This window comes from Oncorhynchus masou, chromosome 5 (assembly GCF_036934945.1).
Source record: "Oncorhynchus masou masou isolate Uvic2021 chromosome 5, UVic_Omas_1.1, whole genome shotgun sequence".
NCBI classification, from domain to species: domain Eukaryota; kingdom Metazoa; phylum Chordata; class Actinopteri; order Salmoniformes; family Salmonidae; genus Oncorhynchus; species Oncorhynchus masou.
Genome location: NC_088216.1, coordinates 82,375,559 through 82,400,558, shown reverse-complemented (window position 1 = coordinate 82,400,558; position 25,000 = coordinate 82,375,559). Strand labels below are relative to the sequence as shown.

General features: G+C 36.4%; 2 protein-coding genes across 6 annotated transcripts in view; one reads left to right on the top strand and one right to left on the bottom strand.

The window, feature by feature from the left end:
* LOC135540385 (cytochrome c oxidase subunit NDUFA4-like) overlaps window positions 1-25,000 on the bottom strand; it is a 166,018-nt gene that overhangs the window by 30,067 nt on the left and 110,951 nt on the right. The gene's annotated exons all lie outside the window — the stretch shown is intronic.
* Window positions 1-25,000, top strand: part of LOC135540384 (rho GTPase-activating protein 27-like) — a 90,954-nt gene that overhangs the window by 10,322 nt on the left and 55,632 nt on the right. For all 5 annotated transcript variants that reach the window (XM_064966997.1, XM_064966998.1, XM_064966999.1 and 2 more), the window contains 3 exons: window positions 13,423-13,954; window positions 24,462-24,654; window positions 24,746-24,970. In XM_064966997.1, coding sequence (XP_064823069.1) covers window positions 13,568-13,954; window positions 24,462-24,654; window positions 24,746-24,970 — 805 coding nt within the window. In that variant the 5' untranslated portion in view covers window positions 13,423-13,567. The remainder of the gene's footprint in view (window positions 1-13,422; window positions 13,955-24,461; window positions 24,655-24,745; window positions 24,971-25,000) is intronic.

Below are 25,000 nucleotides of genomic sequence, written 5' to 3'. Positions count from 1 at the left end.
CTCTCTCTCTCTCTCTCTCTCCATGCTATAACCTATTCATAATGGCCAATATGTCTGTCTCTCTCCATGCTATAACCTATTCATAATGGTCAACCTGTCTCTCTCTCTCCATGCTATAACCTATTCATAATGGCCAACCTGTCTCTCTCTCCCCATGCTATAACCTATTCATAATGGTCAACCTGTCTCTCTCTCTCCATGCTATAACCTATTCATAATGGTCAACCTGTCTCTCTCTCTCCATGCTATAACCTATTCATAATGGTCAACCTGTCTGTCTCTCTCCATGCTATAACATATTCATAATGGTGAACCTGTCTCTCTCTCTCCATGCTATAACCTATTCATAATGGTCAACCTGTCTGTCTCTCTCCATGCTATAACCTATTCATAATGGCCAACCTGTCTCTCTCTCTCCATGCTATAACCTATTCATAATGGTCAACCTGTCTCTCTCTCTCCATGCTATAACCTATTCATAATGGTCAACCTGTCTCTCTCTCTCCATGCTATAACCTATTCATAATGGTCAACCTGTCTTTCTCTCCATGCTATAACCTATTCATAATGGTGAACCTGTCTCTCTCTCTCCATGCTATAACCTATTCATAATGGTCAACCTGTCTGTCTCTCTCCATGCTATAACATATTCATAATGGTGAACCTGTCTCTCTCTCTCCATGCTATAACCTATTCATAATGGTCAACCTGTCTCTCTCTCTCCATGCTATAACCTATTCATAATGGTCAACCTGTCTCTATCTCTCCATGCTATAACCTATTCATAATGGCCAACCTGTCTCTCTATCTCCATGCTATAACCTATTCATAATGGTCAACCTGTCTCTCTCTCTCCATGCTATAACCTATTCATAATGGTCAACCTGTCTGTCTCTCTCCATGCTATAACCTATTCATAATGGCCAACCTGTCTCTCTATCTCCATGCTATAACCTATTCATAATGGTCAACCTGTCTGTCTCTCTCCATGCTATAACCTATTCATAATGGCCAACCTGTCTCTCTATCTCCATGCTATAACCTATTCATAATGGTCAACCTGTCTGTCTCTCTCCATGCTATAACCTATTCATAATGGCCAACCTGTCTCTCTATCTCCATGCTATAACCTATTCATAATGGTCAACCTGTCTCTATCTCTCCATGCTATAACCTATTCATAATGGCCAACCTGTCTCTCTATCTCCATGCTATAACCTATTCATAATGGTCAACCTGTCTCTCTCTCTCCATGCTATAACCTATTCATAATGGTCAACCTGTCTGTCTCTCTCCATGCTATAACCTATTCATAATGGCCAACCTGTCTCTCTCTCTCCATGCTATAACCTATTCATAATGGTCAACCTGTCTCTATCTCTCCATGCTATAACCTATTCATAATGGCCAACCTGTCTCTCTATCTCCATGCTATAACCTATTCATAATGGTCAACCTGTCTGTCTCTCTCCATGCTATAATCTATTCATAATGGCCCACCTGGTCGTAACAGGGTGAGCCTGCTTCTGTTCTATTCTGTATCTTGTTGTTTCTAACTCCACAGCTCTGATAAAAGTCTAGGCCCTAATCCCACTATGAGATATTAAGTACAGTCTGAGGAGTGGGGTGGTTGAAAGAGAATTATACTTATCAATTCACATGACATCCTTGCCTTACATTTTTGTTGCGGCTGGCAATGCCACATGGGGCGGCAGGGTAGCCGAGTGGTTAGAGCGTTGGACTAGCAACCGGAAGGTTTCAAGTTCAAACCCCTGAGCTGACAAGGTACAAATCTGTCATTCTGCCCCTGAACATGCAGTTAACCCACTGTTCCTAGGCTGTCATTGAAAATAAGGGTTTGTTCTTAACTGACTTGCCTAGTTAAATAAAGGTAAAATAAAAAAATAAAATTCTGGGTCCCCAGCTCAAATTGAGCCACTACTAGCCAGTAAGCACAAACTATTTTTTCTAAAACATACCACAGTCTTGAATAATGAAACCATTCACAAGCATGTATGTGAAAATGAAAGGGTTTATTTTCTCAACACAGCTGCAGGTAGCCTAGAGAAGCCTATGTGCTCTGATCCCATCTGGGCCAGGGGAAACATAACATCATGTTTTTATAGCCTAAAAATAGGCCCATTTATTTGTGTTCTGAGAAAATTTGAATGTGATTCACATTTCGTTTATATTCACACTTCGTGTTGCTAGACTACCTAGGCCTTTTTAAATCCAAAATGATTGACTGGAATGAATCAAAATTGTGATGACGTACTGTATGGGAGTATTTTTAATGACAGGTGCAAACCCAGCTAAAACATAATATTACGAGATATATATATATACGTTTCTTCGGGCTTGATGAGAGCAGGGTAGCCTGTGGTTATTTAGCATACAACCTTCATCTCAGTGTGTCTGAGCGCAGAATAACGGACGAATTCACAAACGTTCAACACGTATTGAATATGGTTCGTGTCAGTAAACTATTGGCAAAACAAAAGCGTAATTATATTGCTGCCAGCAGCACAGTTACGGTCACCAATGCTCTGGGTAACATGTAAACAGCCTCGCCAGCTCTGCTAGGGCGAGTAAAATGGTCAGTGAGGTGTTCTCTCATTTTTGTCTGGAAGTAGCTAGCAAGCTAGTTAACTTTAGCCAGTTAGCTTGGGTGTTTGACTGCCGTTTTGAGGTCAGATCGCTCTGAACAACCTTACTCCTCCGCCAGAACTTCCAGTGTGCGCTCTGAACGCTCAGATAGAGAAATGCTCTGAATTTACCAAATGGAAAATCTGTCAGCGCGCTCTGAGCACTCTCTGGCACTCCGGTTCTATTTAAAGTAATGTTATCAAATTGACCCGAAAATATTAAGAAGTAACGTTCTTCTCTGGGAATTTCAGTACCTCAAGCATAATGTTTTCTGCAGGTTTCCTCATGGTTCTATTTAAAGCCATGTTTTCAGAACCTTCAGAACACTTTCCATAAAAACCACAAGAAAACATTAGTAACTTTCTAAGAATGTTATTTAATTAAAAGAAACATTCCGTTCTCAGCGTCGACAAAAACCCTCTCTATCCTCTATCTTGTGAAGTGTGTTCAGGTGTGTTGGCGCGTCCACTAATTGGCCACAGCTGATCTTAATAAGTGCTTGTGGACTAATTCCACGGATAGAGAACAGAAGATCATAGGTTTGAATCTCACTGACGCCCGTGCCACAATAAAAATTATGTATTTGCATGATTAATGGCTAAGCAAATGAATATCCTGTCTGTGCTTCAAGTTCACAGTTAACCCAAGCTAAGGCTAGCAGTATTATTAAAAGTCTTATTGAAACGTTCTGAGAATGTTATGTATTTACCTTCTAATAACCAAGAATTACCGTTCTCAGAAAGAGAATAAAACATCACAGGAAACCTGTCAGGGAACCATAGAAAAACGTTCTCAGAACCTCCCTGCAACCTCAAATTGTATATTCCCAGATCTTCCGTTCCCCGAACATAAAAAATACATGTTCAGGAAACGTATGATTTAGCTCCTAGAACCCTGCATACTGCAAGCTCAGTCTTGTCCGTTTTTGTCCAATTTGCAGTTGTTGTCTCTTTGTCTGGGAAAAGGGTTTTAATGTTTTCATCCTCCCTAGGGCCAGGAGTTTTTCCAGGATTTTTTTTTTTATAAAACCCAATGACCTGATTAGAAAAATAATCTGGTTCCATTATAGCCCATATAAAACCGTTTTTTTACAGCTGATTTCTTACTATGTCACACGCTACATCTAGGACAGTTCTGAGACAATTGTGTCCACGCTGCCTGCTTCAAGGGGAGTAACTGTTGGCCGAGTATCGAGGTAGCGGCTGAGATGTAGCAAGTACACAAGTTTACATTTGACTAATATGATATAATATGGTAATAAGCTGACTGTATTTTTACAAAAAGTGTGAAGAGGCTCATAGACAGATAGATAGATAGATAGATAGATACACTATACTGTATTTACAAATGTATGTGTGTACACCTCTTCAAATTAGTGGATTAGGCTGTTTCAGCCACACCCGTTGCTGACAGGTGTATAAAATCGAGCACACAGCTATCCAATCTCCATAGACAAAATGTTGTCATGAGAACGGCCTTACTGAAGAGCTCAGTGACTTTCAACGTGGCACCATCATAGGATGCCACATTTCCAACAAGTTAGTTTGCCAAATTTTTGCCATGCTAGAGCTGCCCAGGTCAACTGTAAGTGTTGTTATTGTGAAGTGGAAACGTCTAGGAGCAATAACGGCTCAGCCACAAAGTGGTAGGCCACAAGCTCACAGAATGGGACCGCCAAGTGCTGTAGCGCGTTAAAAATCATCTTTCCTTTGGTTGCACACTAACGAGTTCCAAACTGCCTCTGGAAGCAACATCAGCACAGTAACTGTTTGTCGGGAGCTTCATGAAATGAGTTTCCATGGACAAGCAGCCGCACACAAACCTAAGATCACCATGCCCAATGCCAAGCATCGGCTGGAGTGGTGTAAAGCAGTGGGAGCGCGTTCTCTCGGGTGATGAATAATACTTCACCATCTGGCAGTCCGTCGGACAAATCTGGGTCTGGCAGATGCCAGGAGAACGCTACCTGCCAGAATGCATAGTGCCAACTGTAAAGTTTGGTGGAGGAGGAATAATGGTCTGGGGCTGTTTTTCATGGTTCGGGCTCCTTAGTTCCAGTGAAGGGAAATCTTAACACTACAGAATACAATGACATTCTAGACATTCTAGTGCTTCCAACTTTGTGCCAACAGTTTGGGGAAGGCCCTTTCCTGTTCCAGCATGACATTGCCCCCATGGACAAAGCGAGGTCCATCCAGAAATGGTTTGTCAAGATCAGTGTGGAAGAACTTGACTGGTCTGCACAGACCCTGACCTCAACCCCATCGAGCACGTTTGGAATTGGAACGCCGACTAATCGCCCAACATCAGCGCCTGATCTCACTAATGCTCTTGTTGGCTGAATGGAAGCAAGTCCCTGCAGCAATGTTCCAACATCTAGTGGAAAGCCGTCCTAGAAGAGTGGAGGCTGTTATAGCAGCAAAAGGGGGACCAACTCCATATTATTGCCCACGATTTTAAAATGAGATGTTCAACAAGAAGGTGTCCACATACTTTTGGTCATGTAGTGTAGATAGATGTAGTGTAGATTGTTGTGTTACAGTATGAATTTGAAATTGATTAAATATAGATGTTATTGTCTCTGGCCTCCACACAATACCCCATAATGTCAAAGTTGAATTATGTTTTTGAAATTGTTATAAATTAATAGAAACATGTAAGCTGAAATGTCCTGGGTCAATAAGTATTCAACTCCTTTGTTTTTGCAAGCCTAGATAAGTTCAGAAGTAAAAAAATGCTTAACAAGTCACACAACAAGTTGCATGGACTCACTCTGTGTGCAATAATAGTGTTTAACTTGATTTCTGAATGACTACCTGTACTCTGCTCTGTACCCCACACATACAATTATCTGTAAGGTCCCTCAGTCGAGCATTGAATTTCAAACACAGATTCAACCACAAAGACCAGGGAGGTTGTCCAATACCTCACAAAGAAGGGCTCTGATTGGTAGATGGGTCAAACAAAAACAAAAACAGACATTGAATATCCCTTTGAGCATAGTGAAGTTATTAATTACACTGTGGATGGTGTGTCAATACACCCAGTCACTATAAAGGTACACGCGTCCTTCCTGAGGAAGGAAACCACTCAGGGAGTTCACTATGAGGCCAATGGTGACTTTAAAACAGTTACATAGTTTAATGTGATTAACTGTGATTGGAGAAAACTGAGGATGGATCAACAACATTGTAGTTACTCCACAATACTAACCTAATTGACAGAGTGAGTACCACTCTCCATATTTCCAAGCATAGAGGTGGCTGCATCATGTTATGGGTGTATGCTTGTAATCATTAAGGACTGGGGAGTTTTTCAGGATAAAAAATAAACGTAATGGAGTGAAGCACAGACAAAATCATAGAGGAAAATCTGATTCAGTCTGCTGGGAGAAGAATTCACCTTTCAGCAGAACAATAACCTAAAAACACAATGCCGACACATTTCAGTTGAAGGCATTCAGTTGTACAACTGACTAGGTATCCCCCTTTCCCTTCCCTTAAATATTCACTGGAGTTGCATACCAAGAAGACAGTGAATGTTCCTGGGTGGCCAAGTTCCAGTTTTGACATAAATCTACTTGAAAATCTATGGCAAGACTTTAAAATAGTTGTGTAGCAATAATCAATAACCAATGTGACAGAGCATGAAGAATTTAGAAAATAATCATGTGTAAATATTGTCCAATCCAGGTGTGGAAAGCTCTTAGAGACTTACCCAGAAAGACTCACAGCTGTAATCACTGCCAAAGGTGACTCAGGGATGTGAATACTTACAGTATGTAAATTAGATATTTCTGTATGTAATTTACAATACATTTGCAAAAATGTCTAAAAACATGTTTACAATTTGTCCTTATGGGGTATTGTTTGTAGATTGGTGACAAAAAACAATCTTATTTAATAAATGTTGAATTCAGGCTGGAACACAAATATTTTTGGAATAGGTCAAGGGGTACCAATACTCTCTGAAGGCAGTGTAGATAGATAGAGGTTCAAAATTATTGGCACCGTTGATAAATATGAGCAAAATATACTGTATGAAATATATCATACAAATACTGAGTTATATTATTTGCAACAAAAAAAACAAGGGGAAAATATATTATTTTACACTAATACAATTCCTCAGAGAAAGAGATTACTATGGGTGACAATACATTTTTTTTGATCTGACTGCAGACAGACAGACAGACAGACAGACAGACAGACAGACAGACAGACAGACAGACAGACAGACAGACACAGTCAATAGATAGATGGAGCACTATAGTGTGGATATATACTGAATTGTACCATGTAATGAGTTGTTCAATTTAATGACCTGCTCCGTTTGTGGATCCATGCAGGGTGTAGCAGAAGGACTGTGGATATGTGAGGTAATTGGGAATCCCATCAGCTTTCATGCTATACCTGTTGTGCTTACTCTTGTCAGCTGGTTCAGGTGTAAACGGCAACAGAACACACACACACACACTTTCAAATTGCCATTTTATACGGAAACTGTCGGAATCCTAGAAATAGAATGACTTATAGTAAGAAACAAAGTGGAAAGGAACGTTGTTCTTGTTTGGACCAATGGGTTGACAGCATGACCGAACAGTCATGCACACTCTAATAGTGACAAACAGAGAGGAGGCGGAGCTGAGCTGCTTGACTGACAGGGGATGGGGGTTGTCTGTGGGAGGCGGCCACATTAGGAGAAAAAAAACAGAGTAAACAATAAAAAAACGAACGTTGCACTTTCTGATATGATTCATAGTGCAGCTCTATGTCTACAGTCAGTTAGTCAGTCAGTCAGTCAGTCAGCCAGTCAGCCAGTCAGTCAGTCAGTCAGTCATTCAGTCAGTCAGTCAGTCAGTCAGTCATTAAGTCAGTCATTCAGTCAGTCAGTCAGTCAGCCAGTCAGTCAGTCAGTCATTCAGTCAGTCAGTCAGTCAGTCAGTCAGTCAGTCAGTCAGTCTTATCAGAACAGATGTATTTCACTGGTGTGTAGTGGCCTTTGTCCTGCTTCATTTCCTTATCTACAATATTAGGATCAGTCCTGTAAATAACCCCCTAACCTGGTACAGTGAGCTGTCTGTTTCAGAATCCAGCCTGCTTGGTGGTTGGAGGTTTCAATCAATATGGAGGGTTTTACGGTAATTCTCCATGGCCTGAGTCAGTATGGAGGGTTTTACTGTAATTCTCCAAGGCATGAGTCAGTATGGAGGGTTTTACTGTAATTCTCCAAGGCAAGAGTCAATATGGAGGGTTTTACGGTAATTCTCCATGGTATGAGTCAGTATGGAGGGTTTTACTGTAATTCTCCATGGCCTGAGTCAATATGGAGGGTTTTACGGTAATTCTCCAAGGCAAGAGTCAATATGGAGGGTTTTACTGTAATTCTCCAAGGCAAGAGTCAATATGGAGGGTTTTACTGTAATTCTCCAAGGCCTGAGTCAGGTCACAGAATATTTTGCTTTATTAATACACTGCTGTGCTGTGGATTATCAGAGAGAGATTGAGAGAGAGAGAGAGAGTCCACCACCCTCCTCCCCCTTCTCCTCTCTCTGCAACCCAGTCTGATCTGGTCTGAAGGCACGACCATGGAGCTGTGTGCGTGCGAGTGTGTATGTGTGTGTGTGTGTGTGTGTGTGTGTGTGTGTGTGTGTGTGTGTGTGTGTGTGTGTGTGCATGCATCTGCACGTGAGTATATCTGAAGAGTATAGGAGCTCAGAGCTAATGGTGGTCTCTCTCACAGTCAGGTTCTAATGGTGGTCTCTCTCACAGTCAGGTTCTAATGGTGGTCTCTCTCACAGTCAGGTTCTAATGGTGGTCTCTCTCACAGTCAGGTTCTAATGGTGGTCTCTCTCACAGTCAGGTTCTAATGGTGGTCTCTCTCACAGTCAGGTTAAATTGGTGGTCTCTCCCACAGTCAGGTTCTAATGGTGGTCTCTCTCACAGTCAGGGTTAATGGTGGTCTCTCTCACAGTCAGGTTCTAATGGTGGACTCTCTCACAGTCAGGTTCTAATGGTGGTCTCTCTCACAGTCAGGTTCTAATGGTGGTCTCTCTCACAGTCAGGTTCAAATGGTGGTCTCTCTCACAGTCAGGTTCTAATGGTGGACTCTCTCACAGTCAGGTTCTAATGGTGGTCTCTCTCACAGTCAGGTTGTAATGGTGGTCTCTCTCACAGTCAGAGCTAATGGTGGTCTCTCTCACAGTCAGGCTCTCATGGTGGTCTCTCTCACAGTCAGGTTCTCATGGTGGTCTCTCTCACAGTCAGATTCTAATGGTGGTCTCTCTCACAGTCAGGTTCTAATGGTGGTCTCTCTCACAGTCAGGTTCTAATGGTGGTCTCTCTTACAGTCAGGGATAATGGTGGTCTCTCTTACAGTAAGGGATAATGTTGGTCTCTCTCACAGTCAGGTTCTAATGGTGGTCTATCTCACAGTCAGGTTCTCATGGTGGTCTCTCTCACATTCCGAGCTAAGGGTGGACTCTCTCACAGTCAGGGCTAATGGTGGTCTCTCTTACAGTCAGGGATAATGGTGGTCTCTCTCACAGTCAGGTTCAAATGGTGGTCTCTCTCACAGTCAGGTTCTAATGGTGGTCTCTCTCACAGTCAGAGCTAATGGTGGTCTCTCTCACAGTCAGGTTGTAATGGTGGTCTCTCTCACAGTCAGCTTCTATTGGTGGTCTCTCTCACAGTCAGGTTCTATTGGTGGTCTCTCTCGGAGTCAGGGCAAATGGTGGTCTCTCTCACAGTCAGGTTCTAATTGTGGTCTCTATCACAGTCAAGTTCTAATGGTGGTCTATCTCACAGTAAGGTTCTAATGGTGGTCTCTCTCACAGTCAGGGCTAATGGTGGTCTCTCTCATAATCAGGTTCTATTGGTGGTCTCTCTCACAGTCAGGGATAATGGTGGTTTCTCTCATAGTCAGGTTCTAATGGTGGTCTCTCACACAGTCAGGTTCTAATGGTGGTCTCTCTTACAGTCAGGGATAATGGTGGTCTCTCTCACAGTCAGAGCTAATGGTGGTCTCTCTCACAGTCAGGTTGTAATGGTGGTCTCTCACACAGTCAGGTTCTAATGGTGGTCTATCTCACAGTCAGGTTCTCATGGTGATCTCTCTCACAGTCCGAGCTAAGGGTGGACTCTCTCACAGTCAGGGCTAATGGTGGTCTCTCTTACAGTCAGGTATAAGGGTTGTCTCTCTCATAATCAGGTTCTAATGGTGGTCTCTCTCACAGTCAGGGATAATGGTGGTTTCTCTCATAGTCAGGTTCTAATGGTGGTCTCTCACACAGGCAGAGCTAAGGGTGGTCTCTCTCACAATCAGGTTCTAATGGTGGTCTATCTCACAGTCTGATTCTAATGGTGGTCTCTCTCACAGTCAGGTTCTAATGGTGGTCTCTCTCACAGTCAGAGCTAATGGTGGTCTCTCTCACAGTCAGGTTCTAATGGTGGTCTCTCTCACAGTCAGGCTAATGGTGGTCTCTCTCACAGTCAGGTTCTAATGGTGGTCTCTCTCACAGTCAGGTTCTCATGGTGGTCTCTCTCACAGTCCAAGCGAAGGGTGGACTCTCTCACAGTCAGGGCTAATGGTGGTCTCTCTAACAGTCAGGGATAATGGCAGTCTCTCTCACAGTCAGGTTCAAATGGTGGTCTCTCTCACAGTCAGGATCTAATGGTGGTCTCTCACACAGGCAGAGCTAAGGGTGGTCTCTCTCACAATCAGGTTCTAATGGTGGTCTATCTCACAGTCTGATTCTAATGGTGGTCTCTCTCACAGTCAGGTTCTAATGGTGGTCTCTCTCACAGTCAGAGCTAATGGTGGTCTCTCTCACAGTCAGGTTCTAATGGTGGTCTCTCTCACAGTCAGAGCTAAGGGTGGTCTCTCTCACTGTCAGGTTCTAATGGTGGTCTCTCTCACAGTCAGGTTCTCATGGTGGTCTCTCTCACAGTCCAAGCGAAGGGTGGACTCTCTCACAGTCAGGGCTAATGGTGGTCTCTCTAACAGTCAGGGATAATGGCAGTCTCTCTCACAGTCAGGTTCAAATGGTGGTCTCTCTCACAGTCAGGATCTAATGGTGGTCTCTCTCACAGTCAGGTTATAATGGTGGTCTCTCTCACGGTCAGAGCTAATGGTGGTCTCTCTCACAGTCAGGTTCTAATGGTGGTCTCTCTCACAGTCAGAGCTAAGGGTGGTCTCTCTCAGAGTCAGGTTCTAATGGTGGTCTCTCTCACAGTCAGGTTCTAATGGTGGTCTCTCTCACAGTCAGGTTCTAATGGTGGTCTCTCTCACAGGCAGGTTCTAATGGTGGTCTCTCTCACAGTAAGGTTCTAATGGTGGTCTCTCTCACAGTCAGGGCTAATGGTGGTCTCTCTCATAATCAGGTTCTAATGGTGGTCTCTCTCACAGTCAGGGATAATGGTGGTTTCTCTCATAGTCAGGTTCTAATGGTGGTTTCTCACACAGGCAGAGCTAATGGTGGTCTTTTTCACAGTCAGGTTCTAATGGTGGTCTCTTTCACAGTCAGGTTCTAATGGTGGTCTATCTCACAGGCATGTTCTAATGGTGGTCTCTCTCACAGTCAGATTCTAATGGTGGTCTATCTCACAGGCAGATTCTAATGGTGTTCTCTCTCACAGTCAGATTCTAATGGTGGTCTCTCTCACAGTCAGATTCTAATGGTGTTCTCTCTCACAGTCAGATTCTAATGGTGGTCTCTCTCACAGTCAGATTCTAATGGTGGTCTCTCTCACAGTCAGATTCTAATGGTGGTCTATCTCACAGGCAGATTCTAATGGTGTTCTCTCTCACAGTCAGATTCTAATGGTGTTCTCTCTCACAGTCAGGTTCTAATGGTAGTCTCTCTCACAGTCAGGTTCTAATGGTGGTCTATCTCACAGTCAGGTTCTAATGGTGGTCTCTCTCACAGTCATGGCTCATGGTGGTCTCTCTCATAATCAGGTTCTAATGGTGGTCTCTCTCACAGTCAGGGATAATGGTGTTTTATCTCACAGTCAGGTTCTAACGGTGGTCTCTCTCACAATCAGGTTCTAATGGTGGTCTATCTCACAGTCAGGTTATAATGGTGGTCTATCTCACAGTCTGGTATAATGGTGGTCTCTCTCACAGTCAGGTTCTAATGGTGGTCTCTTTCACAGTCAGGTTCTAATGGTGGTCTATCTCACAGGCATGTTCTAATGGTGGTCTCTCTCACAATCAGGTTCTAATGGTGGTCTATCTCACAGTCAGGTTATAATGGTGGTCTATCTCACAGTCAGGTATAATGGTGGTCTCTCTCACAGTCAGGTTCTAATGGTGGTCTCTTTCACAGTCAGGTTCTATTGGTGGTCTATCTCACAGGCATGTTCTAATGGTGGTCTCTCTCACAGTCAGATTCTAATGGTGGTCTATCTCACAGGCAGATTCTAATGGTGTTCTCTCTCACAGTCAGGTTCTAATGGTGGTCTCTCACACAGTCAGGTTCTAATGGTGGTCTATCTCACAGTCAGGGATAATGGTGGTCTCTTTCACATTTAGGACTAATGGTGGTTTATCTCACAGGGAGGTTCTTATTGTGGTCTCTCTCACAGTCAGATTCTAATGGTGGTCTCTCTCACAGGCAGGTACTAATAGTGGTCTCTTTCACATTTAGGGCTAATGGTGGTCTCTCTCACAGTCAGAGCTAATGTTGATATCTCTCACAGTCAGGTTCTAATGGTGGTCTCTCTCACAGTCAGATTCTAATGGTGGTCTCTCTCACAGGCAGGTACTAATAGTGGTCTCTTTCACATTTAGGGCTAATGGTGGTCTCTCTCACAGTCAGAGCTAATGTTGATATCTCTCATAGTCAGGTTCTAATGATGGTCTCTCTCACAGTCAGGTTCTAATGGTGATCTCTCACAGTCAGGGCTAATGGTGGTCTCTCTCACAGTCAGAGCTAATGTGGTCTCTATCACAGTCAGGGATAATGGTGGCCCAGCAGTGAGGAGACAGAGTGTAAGAGCAGCACATCCACAGGGATGACATCTCTCTCTCTCTCTGTCTCTCTCTCTCCCTCTCTCTCCCTCCCTCTCTATCTATCTCTCTCTCTCTCTCAATTCAATTCAATTCAAGGGGCTTTATTGGCATGGGAAACATGTGTTAACATTGCCAAAGCAAGTAAGGTAAACAATAAAATCTCTCTCTCTCTCTCTCTGTCTCTCCCTCTCTCTCTCTCTCTCTCTGTCTCTCTCTCTATCTATCTATCTATCTATCTATCTATCTATCTATCTATCTATCTATCTATCTATCAATCTATCTATCTCTACCTCTCTCTCTCTCTCTGTCTCTCTCTCTCTCTCTCTCTCTCTCTCTCTCTCTCTCTCTCTGTGTCTCCCTCTCTTTCCCTCTCTGGCTATCAGTCTCTATGTGACGTAGACTCCTCCTCTTCTGTTGGCTGTGTAATGGAGAATGGTCAGGGCAGGGGTGTGTGTGTTTGTCTTCTGCTCTGTTGAACTGTTTTCATTTTTCTCTCTAAACGCACGAGTGATTAAACAAACGGATGATTGCAAATAAATGCCCTTTTTTATACAATAATTACAACTCAGTGTTTTTTGTGAGAATTAATGGTGTGTATCTGTTATATTTTTGAGAATTAATGCTGTGTATATCTGTGACATTTGCTGAGCTTTATATTGAGTTCTCTGCTTAATAAATGATGATTAGTTGGATGGATCCGTGAAGCCTTAGATATTCAGTCTTCACTCGAACCCAGTTCTGTTCTGTTTGTTTGTGTTTCAGAGCATGGCTTTGGCCTCACTCCGGTCATTGTCGATGCCCTGCGCCAGTGTCCGTACCATCCCCACCATCACCCTCGTCACCTATCCTCTCACCCAAAACACCCCCCGCTGAGACCCAGCCGACCGAGTCAGAGCTAACATCCACCATGCTGTCAGGAAGCTACAGTTGCTCCACGGTGGACTCACCCGCCATGCCCTCTGCCTCCACCAGGGCGAGAACCACCAGTGTGTCCAGTAGGGAGAGGGGCAGTGTGAGCAGCAGTGTGAGCAGCAGTGAGAGCAGCAGTGTGAGCGTGCCCACGGTGTGTGGAGTGCCCACGGTGTGTGGAGTGCCCACGGTGTGTGGAGTGCCCACGGTGTGTGGAGTGCCCACGGTGTGTGGAGTGCCCACGGTGTGTGGAGTGCCCAGTGGTACGGTGGTTCTGGAGGCACAGTATGACTATCAGTACCGTGGGGCAGACAGACGACAGGTCTGCATCCGAGAGGGGGAGCGGTTTATTCTCCTGAGGAAGACTAACACTGACTGGTGGCAGGTAAGGAGGTCCTGACCGTGTGGCTCAGTTAGCATAGACAACGGCCCTAGTGGAACCAGTACTATTTGAAACCGTGTGTCCTAAGTGGTACCCGTTTTAACCAAGAACAAAAAAATCCATGTGTTCAGAGGGAAATCACATATACCAATGTTTCCTTAACTTTGGTACGCCCTCAACATGGGTTGGCAGACTTCTTTTTTTTGTTAAGGAACTCAGACCGGCTTTCAACGTACACTTGAACGTTGTAATAATAGAATGAAGAAGGTGCGGTTTAGTAATTGGGTATTACATCATCACTTCCTCTTGTCATGTCAGTCATTTGGGTACTTTTAGAGAGATATTTACTGTTGGAAATGTCCAGATCAACTAGCCCGTATCAGATAAAACATTTTACCTTGGGATTTTAGGCCATAGATTCTGTAGTGATGTTCGTGTCACTCAAATATCACATGAATACACATTAGACATGGGCAAAATGTGTAGAATTGCATTAAAAAATAAGCTTTAAACCTGAAATAGGTTCCTCTCCTCCAACAAGAGGGCTGTGAAGGGAGGCCTGAGTGGAACTGAGTGAAACTGAGTGCCACATTTCAAATCGAGCCAAGAGGGGTGTGAACAGAGCGGGATTTTCCCTATGTATTCACTATGTATTCACTGTACTGTTATTGTGGGTTAAACCGTTTGTTCCGCTCAAAGTCATGTATCATTTATTGTTCTATGTATGATTTATTACCAGGTGTATAATATACAGGTGTATTATTCTTATTATTACCAGGTGTATTATTCTTATTATTACCAGGTGTATTATTCTTATTATTACCAGGTGTATAATATACAGGTGTATTATTCTTATTATCACCAGGTATATTATTCTTATTATTACCAGGTGTATTATTCTTATTATTACCAGGTGTATTATTCTTATTATTACCAGGTGTATAATATACAGGTGTATTATTCTTATTATTACCAGGTATATAATATACAGGTGTATTATTCTTATTATCACCAGGTGTATAATATACAGGTGTATTATTCTTATTATTACCAGGTGTATAATATACAGGTATATTATTCTTATTATTAACAGGTGTATAATATACAGGTGTATTATTCTTATTATTACCAGGTGTATAATATACAGGTGTATAATTCTTATTATTACCAGGTGTATAATATACAGGTGTATAATTCTTATTATTACCAGGTGTATTATATACAGGTATATTATTCTTATTATTACCAGGTGTATAATATACAGGTGTATAATTCTTATTATTACCAGGTGTATTATTCTTATTATTACCAGGTATATTATTCTTATTATTACCAGGTGTATTATTCTTATTATTACCAGGTGTATTATTCTTATTATTACCAGGTGTATAATATACAGGTGTATTATTCTTATTATTACCAGGTGTATTATTCTTATTATTACCAGGTGTATAATATACAGGTGTATAATTCTTATTATTACCAGGTGTATAATATACAGGTGTTTTATTCTTATTATTACCAGGTGTATTATTCTTATTATTACCAGGTGTATTATTCTTATTATTACCAGGTGTATTATTCTTATTATTACCAGGTGTATTATTCTTATTATTACCGGGCATATTATTCTTATTATTACCAGGTGTATAATATACAGGTATATTATTCTTATTATTACCAGGTATATAATATACAGGTGTATTATTCTTATTATTACCAGGTGTATAATTCTTATTATTACCAGGTGTATAATATACAGGTGTATTATTCTTATTATTACCAGGTGTATAATATACAGGTGTATTATTCTTATTATTACCAGGTGTATAATTCTTATTATTACCAGGTATATAATATACAGGTGTATTATTCTTATTATTACCAGGTACATAATATACAGGTATATTATTCTTATTATTACCAGGTGTATTATTCTTATTATTACCAGGTGTATAATATACAGGTGTATTATTCTTATTATTACCAGGTATATAATATACAGGTGTATTATTCTTATTATTACCAGGTGTATAATATACAGGTGTATAATTCTTATTATTACCAGGTATATTATTCTTATTATTACCAGGTGTATAATATACAGGTGTATTATTCTTATTATTACCAGGTGTATAATATACAGGTGTATTATTCTTATTATTACCAGGTGTAATATTCTTATTATTACCAGGTATATAATATACAGGTGTATTATTCTTATTATCACCAGGTGTATAATATACAGGTGTATTATTCTTATTATTACCAGGTGTATAATATACAGGTATATTATTCTTATTATTAACAGGTGTATAATATACAGGTGTATTATTCTTATTATTACCAGGTGTATAATATACAGGTGTATAATTCTTATTATTACCAGGTATATTATTCTTATTATTACCAGGCGTATAATATACAGGTGTATAATCCTTATTATTACCAGGTGTATAATATACAGGTGTATTATTCTTATTATTACCAGGTGTATTATTCTTATTATTACCAGGTGTATTATTCTTATTATTACCAGGTGTATTATTCTTATTATTACCAGGTATATTATTCTTATTATTACCAGGCGTATAATATACAGGTGTATAATTCTTATTATTACCAGGTGTATAATATACAGGTGTTTTATTCTTATTATTACCAGGTGTATTATTCTTATTATTACCAGGTGTATTATTCTTATTATTACCAGGTGTATAATATACAGGTGTATTATTCTTATTATTACCAGGTGTATAATATACAGGTGTATTATTCTTATTATTACCAGGTGTATTATTCTTATTATTACCAGGTATATAATATACAGGTGTATTATTCTTATTATCACCAGGTGTATAATATACAGGTGTATTATTCTTATTATTACCAGGTGTATTATTCTTATTATTACCAGGTATATTATTCTTATTATTACCAGGTATATAATATACAGGTGTATAATTCTTATTATTACCAGGTGTATAATATACAGGTGTTTTATTCTTATTATTACAAGGTATATTATTCTTATTATTACCAGGTGTATTATTCTTATTATTACCAGGTGTATAATATACAGGTATATTATTCTTATTATTACCAGGTATATAATATACAGGTGTATTATTCTTATTATTACCAGGTGTATAATTCTTATTATTACCAGGTGTATAATATACAGGTGTATTATTCTTATTATTACCAGGTGTATAATATACAGGTGTATTATTCTTATTATTACCAGGTGTATAATTCTTATTATTACCAGGTATATAATATACAGGTGTATTATTCTTATTATTACCAGGTACATAATATACAGGTATATTATTCTTATTATTACCAGGTGTATTATTCTTATTATTACCAGGTGTATAATATACAGGTGTATTATTCTTATTATTACCAGGTATACAATATACAGGTGTATTATTCTTATTATTACCAGGTGTATAATATACAGGTGTATAATTCTTATTATTACCAGGTGTATAATTCTTATTATTACCAGGTGTATAATATACAGGTGTATTATTCTTATTATTACCAGGTGTATAATTCTTATTATTACCAGGTATATTAATCTTATTATTACCAGGCGTATTATTCTTATTATTACCAGGTATATAATATACAGGTGTATTATTCTTATTATTACCAGGTGTATAATTCTTATTATTACCAGGTGTATTATTCTTATTATTACCAGGTGTATTATTCTTATTATTACCAGGTGTATTATTCTTATTATTACCAGGTATATAATATACAGGTGTATTATTCTTATTATTACCAGGTATATTATTCTTATTATTACCAGGCGTATAATATACAGGTGTATAATTCTTATTATTACCAGGTGTATAATATACAGGTGTTTTATTCTTATTATTACCAGGTATATTATTCTTATTATTACCAGGTGTATTATTCTTATTATTACCAGGTGTATAATATACAGGTATATTATTCTTATTATTACCAGGTATATAATATACAGGTGTATTATTCTTATTATTACCAGGTGTATAATTCTTATTATTACCAGGTGTATAATATACAGGTGTATTATTCTTATTATTACCAGGTGTATTATTCTTATTATTACCAGGTGTATAATATACAGGTGTACTATTCTTATTATTACCAGGTGTATAATATACAGGTGTATTATTCTTATTATTACCAGGTGTATAATTCGTATTATTACCAGGTATATAATATACAGGTGTATTATTCTTATTATTACCAGGTATATAATATACAGGTGTATTATTCTTATTATTACCAGGTGTATAATATACAGGTGTATAATTCTTATTATTACCAGGTATATTATTCTTATTATTACCAGGTGTATTATTCTTATTATTACCAGGTGTATTATTCTTATTATTACCAGGTGTATAATATACAGGTGTATTATTCTTATTATTACCAGGTGTATAATATACAGGTGTATTATTCTTATTATTACCAGGTGTATAATATACAGGTGTATAATTCTTATTATTACCATGTATATAATATACAGGTGTATTATTCTTATTATTACCAGGTGTATAAATCTTATTATTACCAGGTACATAATATACAGGTATATTATTCTTATTATTACCAGGTGTATTATTCTTATTATTACCAGGTGTATAATATACAGGTGTATTATTCTTATTATCACCAGGTATATTATTCTTATTATTACCAGGTGTATTATTCTTATTATTACCAGGTGTATTATTCTTATTATTACCAGGTGTATAATATACAGGTGTATTATTCTTATTATTACCAGGTGTATAATATACAGGTATATTATTCTTATTATTAACAGGTGTATAATATACAGGTGTATTATTCTTATTATTACCAGGTGTATAATATACAGGTGTATAATTCTTATTATTACCAGGTATATTATTCTTATTATTACCAGGCGTATAATATACAGGTGTATAATCCTTATTATTACCAGGTGTATAATATACAGGTGTATTATTCTTATTATTACCAGGTGTATTATTCTTATTATTACCAGGTGTATTATTCTTATTATTACCAGGTGTATTATTCTTATTATTACCAGGTATATTATTCTTATTATTACCAGGCGTATAATATACAGGTGTATTATTCTTATTATTACCAGGTGTATAATATACAGGTGTTTTATTCTTATTATTACCAGGTGTATTATTCTTATTATTACCAGGTGTATTATTCTTATTATTACCAGGTGTATAATATACAGGTGTATTATTCTTATTATTACCAGGTGTATAATATACAGGTGTATTATTCTTATTATTACCAGGTGTATTATTCTTATTATTACCAGGTATATAATATACAGGTGTATTATTCTTATTATCACCAGGTGTATAATATACAGGTGTATTATTCTTATTATTACCAGGTGTATTATTCTTATTATTACCAGGTATATTATTCTTATTATTACCAGGCGTATAATATACAGGTGTATAATTCTTATTATTACCAGGTGTATAATATACAGGTGTTTTATTCTTATTATTACAAGGTATATTATTCTTATTATTACCAGGTGTATTATTCTTATTATTACCAGGTGTATAATATACAGGTATATTATTCTTATTATTACCAGGTATATAATATACAGGTGTATTATTCTTATTATTACCAGGTGTATAATTCTTATTATTACCAGGTGTATAATATACAGGTGTATTATTCTTATTATTACCAGGTGTATAATATACAGGTGTATTATTCTTATTATTACCAGGTGTATAATTCTTATTATTACCAGGTATATAATATACAGGTGTATTATTCTTATTATTACCAGGTACATAATATACAGGTATATTATTCTTATTATTACCAGGTGTATTATTCTTATTATTACCAGGTGTATAATATACAGGTGTATTATTCTTATTATTACCAGGTATACAATATACAGGTGTATTATTCTTATTATTACCAGGTGTATAATATACAGGTGTATAATTCTTATTATTACCAGGTGTATAATTCTTATTATTACCAGGTGTATAATATACAGGTGTATTATTCTTATTATTACCAGGTGTATAATTCTTATTATTACCAGGTATATTAATCTTATTATTACCAGGTGTATTATTCTTATTATTACCAGGTATATAATATACAGGTGTATTATTCTTATTATTACCAGGTGTATAATTCTTATTATTACCAGGTGTATTATTCTTATTATTACCAGGTGTATTATTCTTATTATTACCAGGTGTATTATTCTTATTATTACCAGGTATATAATATACAGGTGTATTATTCTTATTATTACCAGGTATATTATTCTTATTATTACCAGGCGTATAATATACAGGTGTATAATTCTTATTATTACCAGGTGTATAATATACAGGTGTTTTATTCTTATTATTACCAGGTATATTATTCTTATTATTACCAGGTGTATTATTCTTATTATTACCAGGTGTATAATATACAGGTATATTATTCTTATTATTACCAGGTATATAATATACAGGTGTATTATTCTTATTATTACCAGGTGTATAATTCTTATTATTACCAGGTGTATAATATACAGGTGTATTATTCTTATTATTACCAGGTGTATTATTCTTATTATTACCAGGTGTATAATATACAGGTGTACTATTCTTATTATTACCAGGTGTATAATATACAGGTGTATTATTCTTATTATTACCAGGTGTATAATTCGTATTATTACCAGGTATATAATATACAGGTGTATTATTCTTATTATTACCAGGTATATAATATACAGGTGTATTATTCTTATTATTACCAGGTGTATAATATACAGGTGTATAATTCTTATTATTACCAGGTATATTATTCTTATTATTACCAGGTGTATTATTCTTATTATTACCAGGTGTATTATTCTTATTATTACCAGGTGTATAATATACAGGTGTATTATTCTTATTATTACCAGGTGTATAATATACAGGTGTATTATTCTTATTATTACCAGGTGTATAATATACAGGTGTATAATTCTTATTATTACCATGTATATAATATACAGGTGTATTATTCTTATTATTACCAGGTGTATAAATCTTATTATTACCAGGTACATAATATACAGGTATATTATTCTTATTATTACCAGGTGTATTATTCTTATTATTACCAGGTGTATAATATACAGGTGTATTATTCTTATTATCACCAGGTATATTATTCTTATTATTACCAGGTGTATTATTCTTATTATTACCAGGTGTATTATTCTTATTATTACCAGGTGTATAATATACAGGTGTATTATTCTTATTATTACCAGGTGTATAATATACAGGTGTATTATTCTTATTATTACCAGGTGTATTATTCTTATTATTACCAGGTGTATAATATACAGGTGTATAATTCTTATTATTACCAGGTGTATAATATACAGGTGTATTATTCTTATTATTACCAGGTGTATTATTCTTATTATTACCAGGTGTATAATATACAGGTATATTATTCTTATTATTACCAGGTATATAATATACAGGTGTATTATTCTTATTATTAACAGGTGTTTTATTCTTATTATTACCAGGTGTATTATTCTTATAATTACCAGGTGTATAATATACAGGTGTATTATTCTTATTATTACCAGGTGTATAATTCTTATTATTACCAGGTGTATTATTCTTATTATTACCAGGTGTATAATATACAGGTGTATTATTCTTATTATTACCAGGTGTATAATTCTTATTATTACCAGGTGTATAATATACAGGTGTATTATTCTTATTATTACCAGGTGTATAATTCTTATTATTACCAGGTGTATAATTCTTATTATTACCAGGTGTATAATTCTTATTATTACCAGGTGTATAATATACAGGTATATTATTCTTATTATTACCAGGTATATAATATACAGGTGTATTATTCTTATTATTACCAGGTGTATAATTCTTATTATTACCAGGTGTATAATATACAGGTGTATTATTCTTATTATTACCAGGTGTATAATATACAGGTATATTATTCTTATTATTACCAGGTATATAATATACAGGTTTATTATTCTTATTATTACCAGGTGTATAATTCTTATTATTACCAGGTATATAATATACAGGTGTATTATTCTTATTATTACCAGGTGTATTATTCTTATTATTACCAGGTGTATTATTCTTATTATTACCAGGTGTATAATATACAGGTATATTATTCTTATTATTACCAGGTATATAATATACAGGTGTATTATTCTTATTATTACCAGGTGTATTATTCTTATTATTACCAGGTGTATTATTCTTATTATTACCAGGTGTATAATATACAGGTATATTATTCTTATTATTACCAGGTATATAATATACAGGTGTATTATTCTTATTATCACCAGGTATATTATTCTTATTATTACCAGGTGTATTATTCTTATTATTACCAGGTGTATAATTCTTATTATTACCAGGTATATAATATACAGGTGTATTATTCTTATTATTACCAGGTGTATTATTCTTATTATTACCAGGTGTATTATTCTTATTATTACCAGGTGTATAATATACAGGTATATTATTCTTATTATTACCAGGTGTATTATTCTTATTATTACCAGGTGTATAATATACAGGTATATTATTCTTATTATTACCAGGTATATAATATACAGGTGTATTATTCTTATTATTACCAGGTGTATTATTCTTATTATTACCAGGTGTATTATTCTTATTATTACCAGGTGTATAATATACAGGTATATTATTCTTATTATTACCAGGTATATAATATACAGGTGTATTATTCTTATTATCACCAGGTATATTATTCTTATTATTACCAGGTGTATTATTCTTATTATTACCAGGTGTATAATTCTTATTATTACCAGGTATATAATATACAGGTGTATTATTCTTATTATTACCAGGTGTATTATTCTTATTATTACCAGGTGTATTATTCTTATTATTACCAGGTGTATAATATACAGGTGTATTATTCGTATTATTACCAGGTATATAATATACAGGTGTATTATTCTTATTATTACCAGGTATATTATTCTTATTATTACCAGGTGTATTATTCTTATTATTACCAGGTGTATAATATACAGGTGTATTATTCTTATTATTACCAGGTGTATAATATACAGGTGTATTATTCTTATTATTACCAGGTGTATTATTCTTATTATTACCAGGTGTATAATATACAGGTGTATAATTCTTATTATTACCAGGTGTATAATATACAGGTGTATTATTCTTATTATTACCAGGTGTATAATATACAGGTGTATTATTCTTATTATTACCAGGTGTATAATATACAGGTATATTATTCTTATTATTACCAGGTGTATAATATACAGGTGTATTATTCTTATTATTAACAGGTGTTTTATTCTTATTATTACCAGGTGTATTATTCTTATTATTACCAGGTGCATTATTCTTATTATTACCAGGTGTATAATATACAGGTGTATTATTCTTATTATTACCAGGTGTATAATTCTTATTATTACCAGGTGTATAATATACAGGTGTATTATTCTTATTATTACCAGGTGTATAATTCTTATTATTACCAGGTGTATAATATACAGGTGTATTATTCTTATTATTACCAGGTGTATAATTCTTATTATTACCAGGTGTATAATATACAGGTGTATTATTCTTATTATTACCAGGTGTATAATTCTTATTATTACCAGGTGTATAATATACAGGTGTATTATTCTTATTATTACCAGGTATATAATATACAGATGTATTATTCTTATTATTACCAGGTGTATAATTCTTATTATTACCAGGTGTATAATTCTTATTATTACCAGGTGTATAATTCTTATTATTACCAGGTGTATAATATACAGGTATATTATTCTTATTATTACCAGGTATATAATATACAGGTGTATTATTCTTATTATTACCAGGTGTATAATTCTTATTATTACCAGGTGTATAATATACAGGTATATTATTCTTATTATTACCAGGTATATAATATACAGGTGTATTATTCTTATTATTACCAGGTGTATAATATACAGGTATATTATTCTTATTATTACCAGGTATATAATATACAGGTGTATTATTCTTATTATTACCAGGTGTATAATTCTTATTATTACCAGGTATATAATACACAGGTGTATTATTCTTATTATTACCAGGTGTATAATATACAGGTATATTATTCTTATTATTACCAGGTGTATAATATACAGGTATATTATTCTTATTATTACCAGGTATATAATATACAGGTGTATTATTCTTATTATTACCAGGTGTATAATTCTTATTATTACCAGGTATATAATATACAGGTGTATTATTCTTATTATTACCAGGTGTATAATATACAGGTGTATAATTCTTATTATTACCAGGTGTATAATATACAGGTGTATAATTCTTATTATTACCAGGTGTATAATATACAGGTGTATAATTCGTATTATTACCAGGTGCGGAGGATCGGAGCAGCCAGTAAAGCCAATCCCCTGTATGTCCCAGCTACATACGTAGTGGAGGTACCCATCACTCCTCTGTCATCAGCACCACAACAACAAAATGCCAACAACAACATGTGTAACCATGCCAACATGAGACTGCAGCTACAGTCATCTCTCTCTCTCTGCTCTAACAGCCAGTACTCAGGTACGTTAGTGTGAGGGGGTGGAGTTATCCCATGGTCAGTTGATCTCCATGGTCTCTTTTGGTAATACAGATGAATCCTCCTCCTCCACAGTGCTCAAAACCTTCTGTCGGTCAATGGAGGACCTCAACTCTCACAGTGCCTTCAGGGGAGTCAACAGCCACAGCCCTACCCCCAGTCTGGAAAGAGGAGGGTGTCACTTCCCCACCATGCCCCTCCCTGACCTCCCCTCCTACACCGCTAGCTCCTCCTCAGGACATCTGCTGGTCCCTGGGGGCCCCCAGACCTCCATTGGCCTCTCAGGCCCCATCCCCCGCAGTAAGACTTGATTAGATGTATTGTATATAT